Here is a 15,673-nt window from a genome sequence, read left to right as displayed (position 1 = left end):
ATACTGACAGCTTTCTAAAACATTAAACAATTTTTTTTCAGTCTTAATTTAAAACAACTATTAATACATTGATATTGTCCAGGTTGACACCTATCTTTCTCCAAGTACTGACAGTTTTAAAAAGACCTATGTCTCCTGTTAAACAGCTGCACAGCTTCACATTACATTGTCTGCATTTCTTGCAAGCTGCCTAAAAAAGAGCAGTTAAAAAAAAAAAAAAAACTGTCATTAATGCAAGCAAGGTGACTAAATGTAAAATGTGAATTTTAAGATTTTTCTACTTTTAGGTAAAAACACAGTTGAGTACTGTCCGTGGCACTCAAACAAAATGATACCAACAATTTCTGAAAAAATACACACACAATGCATGGTAATTAAACTGAGAAAGACAGATAAGGAGATATAGAGTAACGCTATGAAAAGGGGGGAGGAAAGGGAGTTGACAGGGGTGAGAGGTCATAAAATTGGGGTTCACATGCAGTCCATTATGTTTTGTGTCAAAAAAAATATTCTTATGCCCCGTACACACGGTCGGACTTTGTTCGGACATTCCGACAACAAAATCCTAGGATTTTTTCAGACGGATGTTGGCTCAAACTTGTTTTGCGTACACACGGTCGCACAAAGTTGTTGGAATTTCCGATCGCCAAGAATGCGGTGACGTACACCACGTACGACGAGACTAGAAAAGGCCGGTTCAGAACCAAGCGTGGCACCCTTTGGGCTCCTTTTGCTAATCTCGTGTTAGTAAAAGTTTGGTGAGAGACGATTCGCGCTTTTTCAGACTCGTGGCTTTCAGATCGTTTTCTGACGTTCAGTTTGTGCTTGTGGGTTTGTATCTGCTCTTCAGTGCGTGCAGTCAGTTCGTATCGGAGTTTTCTGTGCGATCTTGCCTGCTCGTTGCTGTTTTTCAGGTCGCTCTTCACAGGCCTTGCTGTTCTTCAGTGCGTTCTGTTACTTCGTTCTGAGCAGCCGACCGTTTTCTAGCCATGTTTCGTATGCGTACTCCTCGTAGAGTTCGTGCTGTGCGGGGCTTGGTGTTGGGGTCCTGACCTTGACACAAGTCCAGTCCATGAACAGGGTGGGGAGGAGTTCATGGACCAAGAATTGGTTGCTCCAGCGTGACCAGTTCTGTCATATGCCTTTGCTCCGTGAGATCCGTGAGAATAATCCTGATGATTTCAGGAACTTTCTCAGGATGACGGACCCCGTGTTTCACCGTCTGTTGGCTTCGCTGACCCCCTATATCAGCAGGCAGGATACCTGCATGAGGCAAGCCATCACTCCGGAGCAGAGGTTGGTCGCTACCTTGCGGTATTTGGCCACAGGGAGAAGTCTGCAGGACTTGAAGTTCTCGACAGGCATCTCCCCCCAGGCTCTGGGGATCATTATCCCAGAGACCTGTTCTGCCATCATCCAGGTCCTGCAGAAGGAGTATATGAAGGTAAGATTTTTATCCTTTTATATCACATTTTATTGTATTGAATGTTTGATAATATATTGTATTTCTTCCCTCATTCCCTAATTACCATGATTGTAATATGCTGTGAATGTCCCCTTTGTTCTCATGCATGCTGGATTTTTAGGTAATTATTATTTTAGGTCCTTCATACATATTTGCCCTTCACTAACCTCCCCAGCATGGTCTTTCCTGGCCTATATTCACCTCATGTAGTCACTTAACAATGTATTTTATCAGCTCCATAGTAGTGCTTTACCCCAAAACACCCCCTAAAATGTTTGGAAATGTTATTTTTGATTTAAATTCAGGCAGAGTGCCAGAGGCTTTTTTTTGTGGTGTCCCCAAATTTTTTTTAACCCTCCCTCCCCCAACTGCTAAGTCAGCTGATCCCAATTCTCTATCTATCCTCAATCATCTATCTGCTGACTTTGCCAAACCCATACACACTATACCCACCTCTTTACTGGTCAGATTTATGGATGAATTCCCCAAAGCATGTAGTGCAAGGGCCTGCCTGTATACTTTCCAATGGTACTGTTTAAAGTTTTTGTATCGTATTATTATCTTGATAGGTAATAGCAGAATGTTCAAATGTCCTCAAATGTGTACAGTGTGTATTTATATCCTTGTATTATGACACTTCTTACCTGTCCAGTGGTCTGCCAATAGTGTAACTAAGGAGGGGCTGTTCCAAGTAATACCCTGTATTTAGGCATTCATCTCTCAATGAAGTGAAGAGGGTTACCTGTCCAAGAGTTCCCCCCCTATAATGTTAGAAATGGCCCATGAGAGGGGGGGAGGGGGAATATGATAGGTGTACCTTATACTTTGTTGTTGTTAAATTCCCCTTAGTAAATGCTATCTGGAGGTTGCCCCATAATGTTTGTGTCTAATCTGCTTGCCATGTTTCTGTGAAAAAATAGTAATGTTTATTTTTTTTCCTCAACAGTTTCCTTCAACGCCACAGGAATGGCAGACTGTGGCCTCCCACTTTGCCCAGCGGTGGGACTTTCCTAACTGCGGAGGGGCAATTGATGGGAAACACGTCCACATCGTCCCACCACCCAACTCGGGGTCGTACTATTATAATTACAAGGGGTTTAATAGTATAGTGATGTTGGCGGTGGTGTCGGCTAATTACGAGTTCTTGTATGTGGACGTGGGGAAGAATGGCCGGATGTCCGATGGTGGAGTGATCGCCCAGACGGAGTTCTACAGGCGTCTCCAGAATGGCAGCTTGGACTTGCCACCTCCAGAGGACAATGTTGAAGGTCTCCCATTTGTGTTTGTTGCTGATGAAGCATTTGCGCTGGGGGACCACCTGATGCGGCCATTCCCGATGAGGACCCTCACCCCGGAACAGAGGGTTTTTAATTACCGGCTGGCCAGAGCCCGAAGAGTGGTGGAGAACACATTTGGAATCCTGGCCAGCCGGTTCCGATTATTTCTGACACCCATCCATATGGCGGAGTATAAACTGAACCATATAATACTTGCCTGCTGTATTCTCCATAATTTTTTAAGAAAACATTCAGCCAACTATGCTGGCTCAGTTGGGCCTGAGGCTGGAATCCCTAATCCATCAACACTGACGGCGCTTGAAAGTGGCCGTCCTGGCTTGCCCTCCCTGAATGCCCGTGATGTCCGGTTACGCTACCTGGAGTTCTTTGTATGTAGGGGGGCTATCAATATGCCAGACAATCTGTGACACCTTTTTCAAATAAAAAACAACCAAAAGAAATTCTTTGTGGACATTTACTGCTTGTGTTTGTTTTAGCTGACCCTGACAGAAATGTGTTGAGTGCAGAAAATGTCGTGATTGGGTAACCTTATAAAAAACAGTGTTGGCTGGTACTTCCTAAATGCAAAAACACATTTCACTACAAGTGCACTTGCAACTGCACTGAACCTGCACTTGTAGTGCAAAGAGGATTTGCCCTTAGGAAATAACCCCCATTTTTGCATAAAACAGCAATTACATCACCCCAAAAGTGTTGTAGTGTTGAGACAATAATCCACACATTCTTGAGTAAGGCACTTTTTTATACCTGCACAATCACATGTGCATTTCCCAAAGGTTTTTTTAAAACAAACCAACATGCTTGTTGTATAACAATGTTTGCAGTAGCATTATCAAAAATCGAAATATCCATTTCAGATAAAACAGGCCTGTGTAAAACCAACAAGAAAGCCAAAAAACTTGAACTTACAAAGTTCACATATGGTAAAACCTGAAGGCTATATCAGACATGAGTATTTATGAACTGTGTTTGATATAGTGTTCAGATGGGGGGAAATCACCCCTGGAAAAGCCAAATTTGGAAGATGCACACCAAATTACGAATGTCAACATGTGCTATCTGCCATCAGGGGGGATCAAGGGACGTGTTTTGGGGGAGCAAGCCCTTCCTCAATGCTACTTTATAATTGAGGAAGGGGTTGCACCCCCAAAACGCGTCCATTGATCTCCCGTGATGGCAGATAGCACATGTTGGCACACTGTGTGCATCCTCCAAATTTGGCTTTTCTAAACATTGAAAAAATTTTGGTACGAGAAAACAGGTGATTTTGTGGGGTTTAAATTCGCCCCAAAACATCAATGATGTTATTATTTTTTTTAATAACATCACTGATTTGTTGCTGGATGTTTTGCAATTGGAGATTACACCCCATGATCTCCCCGATCAGTATCTGGGCACTTTCAGATGTAAAGCGTTCTGGATCACGATCACCTAAAAAGAGATAAAGAACAAAAAAAAAGGTCTCAAAAATCTGCCACCATCCATCTCTTTTACCTGAGTCTGTGGTCGCAGACACTCACCTGTTGTGGTGCCAATCTCCACCACGTCTTCTTCTTCCTCCTGCTCTTCTTCTTGGGTTGGTATTTCCCCTTCTTCCAGAGGGGGGGTCTCTGGTCTCCTGGGATGAGGGGTGTCCGAGTCTTTTCTCCCCTATGTAAAACAAAAATGGTATAATTAGCACACAGATATTTGATGGCAGAACTAGAAATAGGAAACATTGCTCGGAAGTGGGGTACAATTGTCTATTTTAGCAGAGTTCCAAGATGTATATTTTTTATTGCCCTTTGTCAAGCTGCAATACTTTACCTGTTTGGTACAAGCTTCACAGATGGAGACCCCCCTATAGTATACACTGGAGCACCTGTGTGCCCCCCCTAATAAAAATGGTGTTCTTGTGTCCCACACTAGTGCTCCAGTGTCCAGATGTGAAAACAGCTGCTCAGTGTCCTCTCCTTACACACAATCTAGTTTGCATTTCATTCTAGTAACAAACCCATCTACACAAACAAATATTTGGCATCCAAGTAGGCCCCCAAAAATGTGTGAAAATGCATATGGCCTAAACAATGGTGTTCTAGAGGCCGAAAGAAAAATGTATGATACGAACGAATAATGTGCCCATGAACATTAAAGTTGACCTTTTTAAACGTTACAACTAATAAAAGCATATGGAGCAGAACGAACGTAATAAAGACAGAAAGAATAGGAACACAGCACAACTACTTACTTTTTTGCAGCACTCTCTGGATCTTTCGGTACTGCTCTGGCTCTCTCAACTTCAGGTCCGACCACCGCTTCCTGAGCTGATCTTTAGACCTTCGTACCCCGAAATTCCGCTCTAGACTCCTGACCACTTTCGCCATGATCTTGGCCTTTCGGATGTTCGGGTTGGGGTAAGGCCCATATTTTCCGTCATAGTCGGACTTCCTCATGATGTCGACCATCTCCAACATCTCCCCAAACGACATATTTGTGGCCTTAAAACGTCTCCTTCTGGATCGGGACGTGCCTGGATCCGCCCTTTCCTCCTCCTCCTCCTCGTTGCTACAATTAGCCCGCACCTGCTGTATGTCCGCCATCATGCTCTTCCCCCACTGCGCCGAATGAAAAGGGGCGGGGAATACACTAGAAAGAACGTCAGGGGCGGGCGGAGTTACACGCATGCGCAGTGTGTATAAAGCGTAACACGCGTGCGTATTACATACGATCTGTGAGCGGAGGAAGGAGCATTGGACGCGCCGATCGTAAGAACGAAGGTAAGAGTCAAACTTGTGCCTATACTGCTTCTAGATTGAGGCCTATATTGTAACAAGATTAGGAGAGTTTTGTGTGACATTAGGCTTTGTCTTGTGTTGTGTCTTGCAGTGAACATGGATATCTTAATGAAAGATAATGACTTCATTTCAGTATTCATAGAGATGCTAAGGGAGCTGCCCTGTCTGTGGGAGATTAAACACCCCCATTACAAGAACCAAGCAAAGAGGAAGGCAGCACTGGAGCAATTGTGTGAAATTGTGAAGTAGGTGATCCCCACGGCAGACATCACTTATTTAAAGATTTTCATTGGTGGCCTGAGGAGCACATATCTGAGGGAGCGCAATAAAGTCCTTGATTCGCAGAGATCCGGAGCAGCAGGTGACATCTATGTCCCCAGGATGTTGTACTACGACAGGCTGCACTTTCTGGCAGGCCAGACTGAACCCAGGCCATCCCTCTCCAGTCTTCCTTCCACGCTTCCTTCCCCCCCGGCTGAGGCTTCTGACGCCCAACCTGGGCCTTCCAGGCCGCATGTGGAGGAGCCCAGATTGAGCCAGGTATAGCATTCCTCTAAATATTTCTGCTTGTCCAATCAATGATGTGAACTATATGTTAGTTGGGAGTACTAATTAAGGATTGTGATTGATGATGCAAAACATTACAACCATGTCCCTTTTTCATACACAGGGAAGTCTCAGCCAGGAGGTGGCCGGGCCGAGCCGGCTGGCTGATATCAAGGTCCCTCCACCCCCCCTGAAAACAGAAAGTGGCAGTAGGACGAGTGCCCTAGAGGAGGCGGCTATCAGATTCTTTTGGAGGGCTACAGAGGTCCTGGGAGCACCACACACCAGGCAGGAGAACATTGCTGCATTCATAGCCTATAAAATGCAGAGGATGGAGGAGGGCCAAAAAGCCATGTGTGAGGCCCTCATATCAGAGGCTCTGGAGAAAGGTGTGAGGGGCCAAATTACACCTCCTCCAGGTCCTACTCCTCCTCCTGCCACATCTCCAACTGCGCAGCCACAGCCGGAAATGAAGCGTGAAAGGAAGACCAGACAGTGAGGACCCTGGATCCAGTCTGTTGGGCAAAAAAATGCAGCCTCTTGTGGTACCACAGCCTGCGGACACACATGTCATCTGCTGCTATCCAAGTCTCTGTGAATCCCGGACCAGACTGCCCTCCCTTACATATGGACTCCTCAGGCCACCAATTTTGATGTTGAAGAATTGATGTCTGCCGTGGGGGTCCCAGGCTTCGCTAATTTCTCATGTTGATCCAGCGTTGCCTTCCTCTTTGTTTGGTTCTGATCCCTTAATAAAGGATTTTTGTTTTGAATTATACTCTCCTATGTGTTTTACTTCAAAAATGACAGTTTGTTTGTGAGGATTCAGGTACATTTCAAATATACAATGTGAAATGAACAAGGGACACCAACAACAAACAATCTCCTTGAGATTAAATAATAAAAGATATCAATGGTATTGGGGTAACTTGACACACAAAACACTCCCAAAAATATTCTGGAGTAAAAATAAAAATAACATTGAACAAAGATCAGCCTTGGAAAAAATCCAAACATTAAAGAAAAAAAAAGGCTGAAAATCCAAAATAAGAAAAAAATTAAAAAATATCAAACTGTCAGATGTGACAACTAATAACAATATATTCAGGGAATCCCACTAAAAAAACACAAATAAAAGTTTGTGAGAAGTGTGTGTGAATACGAGCAGCAAAACTACTTAATTCTTGTCACATTATAAAGAAGAAGAGAGTGCGCTGTATTAAACCATTTTTAACATTGCAGCGTGACGAAAGTGCTGTATCCATTGCGAACGCTAATTTTACCAGAACGAGCTGTCCCGTGTTGGAATTTCTTCTGAGCATGCGTGGCACTTTGTGCGTCGGAACAGGCCACACACGGTCGGAATTGACGCGATCGGATTTTGTTGTCGGAAAATTTTATCTCCTGCTGTCCAACTTTGTGTGTCGGAAAATCCGATGGAAAATGTCCAATAGCGCCCACACACGGTCGGAATTTCCGACAACACGCTCCGATCGGACATTGTCCATCGGAAAATCCGACCGTGTGTACGGGGCATTAGTATTTTTTAAATTTTCCTTAAAAAAACAAAACATTAATGTCTTTTATAGAGTGGTCTGGTTGGGAGAAATTATATCCCCCAGGTGTGCATTAATCATCTTCCCCATGTTCTTTTATGGTGAATCTATGAAGATTCATTTTTGTTTGTAATTCCTGCCCTGCCCCACCAATGTAACATTCATACCTGCACTTGCTGCATTGAATAAGATGCACCATATTGCTGGATTTGCAACTGCATGATCCAGTAATATTAAACTTTTTAATGGATTAATGTGGCTGAACATTTTTCAGCATTTATTGTATTGTGTTAGTTCCTTTGGTTTGTGTGCCTGTAATTAAAATAGTTTCCTGTTGATTTATTTATTTCTGAGATTGGATGGTGGTCTTAAGGTGAGCATAAAGCCAGGTACACACTGGCCGAAAATTTGCCAGTTCAACAGGAACATTGTGTACAGCTGCCCATGCCAATGGCTACAAGCGCTGGTCTGTGAATTTTGGCGGGGGAAATCGTTGCACCAACATTGCTTGTGTTGGTACAGCGAATGGTCATTTTTTTTTTTTCAATCAATGGGTTGAACAAAAAACTATCAGTGTGTACCCAACTTTAGGGGTTGCAGGAATATTTCTTTCAGCCTGTCATCTACTTTTATTATGGGTTTTAGTTTTTTCTTATCGCTTCTGTTGTTGGATTGTATGTGGCTACTAGAGATACATGGCTATTTGTTTTTTTTTTCTCTACTTTTGTATTGTAGGATATTTCTCTTTGGATTTTCAAGGGTCTATGCTAGTACTGATGGTATTGTTGTTGTAGCCTTTCTTATGGAAGGAGTCTGTTAGTACTCATACAGTAAATCTATGTCTGTCTTCTGGATCAGAGCTTAGCCAGTGGTATCTAGTGATCTGGCTGTGTTTGATGACTTGTTTAGTTCGGTGGGAGTGGAGATAATTGCATCAATCAGTGGGTTTCCTGTATATTTAGCTTGGTAAGTGTGGTCAAGCTTCACTTTGCAAGGAATTCCCAATCACATGCAAGGAAATTTAAAAAAAAAAGCAATTTTTCTTGCCTGCGTTTGGATAATGGAAGTCAGCAGAGTTTTCCCTCATGTACTAAGCTCTGAAGCAATTACACTTGCAGAGTACAACTGCCCTTGCAAAGTGCACAGTCTTTTTTGCCTTTAGTAAATCAACCACTCAGAGAGAGAGTGAGAGCAAGAGAGTGAGAGAGAGAGAGTGCTTGTATTGTATGCTGCAGGAATGATTTATGCTTTTATGTACATAAATCTTAATTTTTTTAAAGCAATAACAGCTTTGCATCTTGCTGACATAGAAATTACATAGGTGTATTAGTTTGATCCCAGCACTTTATTATAGAATGTATGAGTTCTTATTTGTTTCTTGGTCTTTCCTTTTCAACACCACACTTTAGCCTTGCCCCGAGGTTTTAAATAGAGTTAAGGTCCTGGATGTTGTATGACTTATTGGGGGAACCCATGCCTTGAAACATGTTGAAGGTACCTTGCAAGATAGGGTTCAAAGTCTCCTTTAACCCCCCCCCAACACGCACACACCTTGCAAGGCACCCTGTCTCCATGTTAGAGGGGAAAGGACCTTATCCCCACATCCTGTTCCCCAAAAGATATGTGGGGTTTTGTAGGGGGTCTTAGCTGAATCTTTGGATCCCCAAGATACCTGCCTTCCCCAGGGGAATGAGTATGAAGGGAGCACTGCTCCTTCTTACTCATTCCCAAAAATGCAAAAAACAAAGAAAATACAGACATCTATATTTGAAAAAAATGTAAATAATGTCCCATATTGTAAATTCAATGTCCAGTATTAATCAAGTCAACCAATGATGTAGATCCTCATCAATCATGATGATCTACCACCAACATGAACCACCACCTGGTTATGTTGCCTCACTGCACAAGGATGCTTCCATATTGCTACTTCTGTGGCAAATGACAGATCCCCAGCCAGTTTCTGTGCATGAAAAAAACAACTGGTATCATAGGTGACATCCGTTTCTGGGGTTCCAAGGGTTTGGGCAGGCCAGCTAGCCTAATTTGGCTAGCTTGTTAAGCAGTCCTATGAACCACAAACAAGCAGGGTTTAAACGCCTGTCTTTTATCTGTTTATTTTTTTGTCTATATGTCCCATTGGGGAGGTTAGCGTTTGTTTCCTGTCTTTAGACACAACAGGAAACGATAAGAAAACTCTCCAATAAATGTCATCTTGAAAAGTTGTCACCAGAAGAAATGTCCCAGTTGGAAGATTTCCCTTCTTTTCCCATTCTGGTGACAACAACACATTTTTCCATTTTCTGTTACTTTTAGTCCCAGTGACAGTGGTCATAAGGACAAATAGAGTGTGTAAATCTACCCACTCGAGCCAAAGATAGCGATAAAAACCCAATAATGAAATCTAACTCCTTTGTCCAAAATAATTTTTTTGGCTTTAGATGCAATGGGATTTATTTAGCTCTGTACAGAAACCAATCAACTTCCAGGTTTTATTTGTCAAAGCTTAATTGACCAAGCTGAAGTTAGAAGCTGATTGATCACCATGCACAACTATACCAGATTGTGCACTCTCCAGTCTTAGTAAATCAACCCCACTGTAAATATCACCTTCACTCATTCACTAACCAGCATTTGTCACCTGTTCCAAATGAGACCATAATGATAAATTAGCTGTCATTTGTCATAGTATAAATATCTTTCTTAATTTTATAATTTTCCCCATTCGGTAAACAGGTATACTTTTGATGATAATAATAATAATAAAAATAATTACAACAACAACACCAGACAGTAACATTTTTATTTGCAATGCTTATAGTCAAAACTTGCTCCTCTAACCACACACAGAATCAGGCCCCAACAACCCTGGCAAACTGACAACACTAGAAATGTCAAGAGGCATTGGCATGCTCTTGAATGTCTGTGGCGTAAAACCAAATGCCTGCAGGACTTCACCCTATATAAATCTGCCCTTCTAAAATACAATTCCTGCCTCCGTGCTTCCAAACAAGCCTATTTTTGTCTATCTTATTAATAATTTGTCATCCAGTCCCCATCGGCTCTTCTCAACCTTTAAGTCTCTGCTTCGTCCCCCACCCCCTCTACCCACTAACTCACGCACTGCCCAAGAGATTGGCAATAACTTCAAAGACAAGATTGATGCAATTCGTGAGGACACCTCCACTGTGCGTACATCTTCCCCACTCAACATACCTTGCCTAATAGCACATTCAACAGTCTACTCTTTTGAACTGGCTACTACTGAAAAGGTTATAAAACTTTTCTCAGATGCCCACCTAACCAATTGTCCCCTGGATCCTGTTCCCTCACAACTACTATGGTCACCCTCTTCTTCTATCCTATGCTCCCTCACTCACACTTTATTCTCTCCCTCTCTATTGGCACCTTCCCCTCCCCTCTAAAACATGCGCAGATCACTCCCATACTTAAAAAACCCTCACTGGACCCCACAAACCTGAACAACTTAAGACCCATCTCATTGCTCATATTCACCTCTAAACTTCTAGAACCCTTAGTCTACATATGTCTTAGCTCCTATCTCAGTGAAAATAACCTCCACGAAAACTGCTTTACTAACACTCACCAACGATTTACTAACTGCTAAAACCAACGGCCACTTCTCCATACTCCTACTGCCTGACCTCTCTGCAGCCTTTGATACTGTTGACCACCCGCTCATTCTCAATAAACTCCATTCCCTTGGCTTCCAAGATTCTGCTTCTCTGCCTACCTATCAGAGCGCTCCTTCAGTGTTACCTACAACTCTGTCTCCTTCTCTCCATTGCCCCTTTCTGTGGGGGTCCCCCAAGGCTATGTTCTTGGACCCCTTCTCTTCTATATCTACACCTCCTCCCTTAGTCACTTAGTAACCGCCCACGGCTTCCAATACCACTTATATGCCGATGACACCCAAATCTATCTGTCTACTCTGTCAGTCTCTTCTCGCATTACTAACTTACTAACTGACATATCAGCAGTGGTGGCTGGTGCTCCTTTTTTTTGGGGGGGCACAAACAAAGCCCCAACCAGCCGCCTCCACCCCCCGTCACTCACCCATGATAGGACCTACAGACTGACAGATCAATAGACAAATAGACAGATAGATACAGATCGATAGATACAGATCGATAGATAGATAGATAGATAGATAGATAGATAGATAGATAGATAGATAGATAGATAGATAGATAGACACAGAGTGATAGATACAGAGATAGATAGATAGATAGATAGATAGATAGATAGATAGATAGATAGATAGATAGATAGATAGATAGATAGATAGATAGATACATAGTTACATGTGGTGAGGTATAAAAAGACACAAGTCCATCAAGTCTAACCTATGTGTGTGATTATATGTCTGTATTACCTTGTATATCCCTGTATGTTGTGGTCGTTCAGGTGCTTATCTAATAGTTTCTTGAAACTATCGGTGCTCCCCGCTGAGACCACCGCCTGTGGAAGGGAATTCCACATCCTTGCCGCTCTTACAGTAAAGAACCCTCTACGTAGTTTAAGGTTAAACCTCTTTTCTTCTAATTTTAATGAGTGGCCACGAGTCTTGTTAGACTCCCTACCGCAAAAAAGTTTTATCCCTATTGTGGGATCACCAGTACGGTATTTGTAAATAGATATCATATCCCCTCTCAAGCGTCTCTTCTCCAGAGAGAGAGAATAAGTTCAGTGCTTGCAACCTTTCCTCATAACTAATATCCTCCAGACCCTTTATTAGCTTTGTTGCCCTTCTTTGTACTCGCTCCATTTCCAGTACATCCTTCCTGAGGACTGGTGCCCAGAACTGGAGAGCATACTCTAAGTGCGGTCGTACCAGAGTCTTGTAGAGTGGGAGCATTATCGTTTTATCTCTGGAATTAATCCCCTTGTTACTGCATGCCAATATTCTGTTTGCTTTGTTAGCAGCAGCTCGGCATTGCATTCAATTGCTGAGCCTATCATTTACTAGGACCCCCGGGTCCTTTTCCATCCTAGATTCCCCCCGAGATAGATAGATAGGTACAAGGTGTAATCCTAAACTCTGACTTGTCCTTTCAGCCTCAAATTCAATCATTGGCAAAAGTTTGTAGACTTCACCTCCGTAACATCTCTAAAATTCGCCCCTTTTTAACAAATTAAACCACCAAGCTCCTCATTCACTCCCTTGTTATATCTCGCCTTGACTATTGCAACTCCCTTCTCACTGGTCTACCTCTACATCCCCTCTTCAATCTATCATGAATGTTGCTGCCAGACTTATCCATATTACCCACCATTAAGCATCTGCCAACCCTCTCCTCCAATCCCTACACTGTCTCCCAATCCCCCAGTGAATTAGACTCAAAATACTAACCACAACATACACAGCCATTCACAACTCTGCCCCGAGCTACATCACCAATCTTGTCTCCAAATATCACCCAAACCGTCCTCTCCACTCCTCCCAAGACCTCCTACTCTCAAGTTCCCTCGTCTCCTCCTCCCATGCTCGTCTCCAGGATTTCCCCAGAGCCTCTCCCATCCTCTGGAACTCGCTACCTCAACCTGTCCGACTATCCCCTACTCTTGCTACCTTCAGGCGATCCCTGAAAACTCATCTCTTCAGGCCTCCAGCTAATCTTTTACCGCTTCCTTCAGCTCATTTCCCACAGTTGCAACCTTTTGTACCACCTGCCCTACCCTATTAGATTGTAAGCTCTTCTGAGCAGGGCCCTCTTAATCCTCTTGTATTTATTGTATTATAACTGTATTGTCTCCCTTTTATATTGTAAAGTGCTGCGTAAACTGTTGGCGCTATATAAATCCTGAATAATAATAATAATAACTTCCAGGTTTTCTCAATTTTGTACACAGTGGATTGATATGTGAAGGATTGCTAGACCACAAATTTGTCATGTTTCGGGCCTCCAGTGTCATTTTGGAACCAGAAAATATGATATGTTTAGTCTTCTGAATAGGTACATTAAGATTTGTCTAGCCAGCTGAGAATAATGCGGTTCATGAAATTTAGAATTTTTTCGTTTTTTTGACTGGAACTTCATTATGGGAATATAAGTCAACTGTTTATTTCTTGGGTTCTTTTTTTTTTTTCAGGCCGAAGTGTCAATGTTAAGTCAGTTGGCCTTGTTGGGAGACATGGACCCCAGTCAAAGCAACCGTTTCTAGTAGCTTTCTTTAAAGCAAGTGAGGTTTTGTTGCGCTCAGTTAGGGCTGCAAACACAAAAAGGAAAAAGCAAGACAAGAACAAATCTTCATCACAGCAAGATGCATCGAAAATGCCTAGTATTACAGGTAAGAAACAAAAAGTAAATTAAATCTCCATTAAGCAAGTCTGAGCTTGCAGATTACTAAATTTGGCATTCATTTAAAGGGGTGGACTCAGTAAAAGTATTTGTGTGTATTTGGATGCCAAAAGAAAACAAGTTGTCAGCAGTATCTGAATATAACTGTTAGAGAACATAGTTACCGTATTTATCGGCATATAACACACACAGGCATATAACATGCACCTTCATTTTAGGAGGGAAGTTTCAAGAAAAAAACTTAAATTTTAGATAAAGAACTTTGAAACAAGATAAGGGTCAGTGCCCATCAATGCAGCCTTACCATTGCCCATCTGCAGCCTCATCATTGCCTATCTGCAGCCTCACCTCAGATTACTGCTGCCTCAGAGGGGACAAGGAGGGGGGCGGGATGAGCGCCGTCAGATTACATACAGAGAGAATCTCCTATTTACATGGTGGCCTCTTTAATACAAAGTCCTGCCTCCTGGATCGGCTATGATAGACAGAACACTGGTGCAATGCCGGCCCAGGAGATGGGACTTCCTATTACAGAGGCCGCTGAGTAAACAGGAGACTCTCGCTGTATGTAATCTGACAGCTCTCATCCTGCCCCCTCCCCGTTTCCTCCTAGGCAGCCCAAATTGCAGTATTGGCGTATACCACGCACACACTATTTGCAGCCGATTTTCAGGGTGGAAAGGTGAGCGTTATACGCCAATAAATACAGTATGTACTGTACATTAAGGAAGTTTGTAGGTACCATAAAGAGACACATCACATACATTTATAAAATCATTTTGTTTCCATTTTATTCATACAGAGATTAAAAAAATACATACTATAGGTCCAGTTGGCAATTTTTTGCTTTGAAATTCAGCCTTTGTTTCTTTTAATAGCTTTGCAATTTTATCTTCACTGCTCCAATTCCATAGGCCATTTTCAGTGAGGGCAGAGGATAATTTCTTTATTTACTTCCTGTAATTTGTTGCCTTCCATATTGTTTATATATTGCCATAGTCATGGTTGCTTTTTGATGCTATGGCAACATGCGAATGAACAAATGGGAAAAAAAGCTGTGAAATCTTGCGTGATTCTGCAGTTTAGGAAAAGGATCTCCCAGAAAGGTACTGGTGACATAACCTTCCCAGGCCTAAATTGTGAGGACAAGGCTATGTCACCAGTGTCTATTCAAACAATAATAAATAAATTGCGGCGCTAAAAAAAAACAGTCCAGAAAAATCTGAAGAATGGGAGAAGTACAATCACCAGGTATAGTGCAGATGTAAAGGGGCACTCGTCACCATGTGATAATGTAGTCTGCCTACCAGAAGGCTGTGCAAATATAGCATGTATGGATATTCCTCAGTAGCATCCAGCAAATCCAGCTCCCTGGAACCCCTCGTCCTCACAGACAGCAACTTCTGTAAAAACTTCCTTCACAAATCTACAATTCCCAGTAATCGCATCAAAGGTGGGACTGGTGATATTGCACAGAGATATGCTCTGAGACATGATGCGCAGGACGAGGGGTTCCAGGGAGCTGGATTTGCTGGATGCTATTGAGGAATATCCATACATGCTATATTTGCACAGCCTTCTGGTAAGCAGACTACATTATCATGTGGTGACGAGTGTCCCTTTACATCTGTACTATACCTGGGGATCAGACTTCTCCCATTCTTCAGATGTTTCTGGACTTTTTTTTAGCGCCGCAATTTATTTATTATTG

The 15,673-nt window shown here is 42.6% G+C and overlaps 1 protein-coding gene across 2 annotated transcripts in view; it reads left to right on the top strand.

Annotated features, from left to right (window-relative positions):
- BMP5 (bone morphogenetic protein 5) overlaps positions 1–15,673 on the top strand; it is a 207,729-nt gene that overhangs the window by 181,021 nt on the left and 11,035 nt on the right. For both annotated transcript variants that reach the window (XM_073626687.1, XM_073626688.1), the window contains exon 4: positions 13,754–13,951. In XM_073626687.1, coding sequence (XP_073482788.1) covers positions 13,754–13,951 — 198 coding nt within the window. The remainder of the gene's footprint in view (positions 1–13,753; positions 13,952–15,673) is intronic.

The sequence above is a fragment of the Aquarana catesbeiana genome, linkage group LG04 (assembly GCF_042186555.1).
Source record: "Aquarana catesbeiana isolate 2022-GZ linkage group LG04, ASM4218655v1, whole genome shotgun sequence".
NCBI lineage: Eukaryota > Metazoa > Chordata > Amphibia > Anura > Ranidae > Aquarana > Aquarana catesbeiana.
This window is presented reverse-complemented; position numbering and strand designations above follow the sequence as displayed.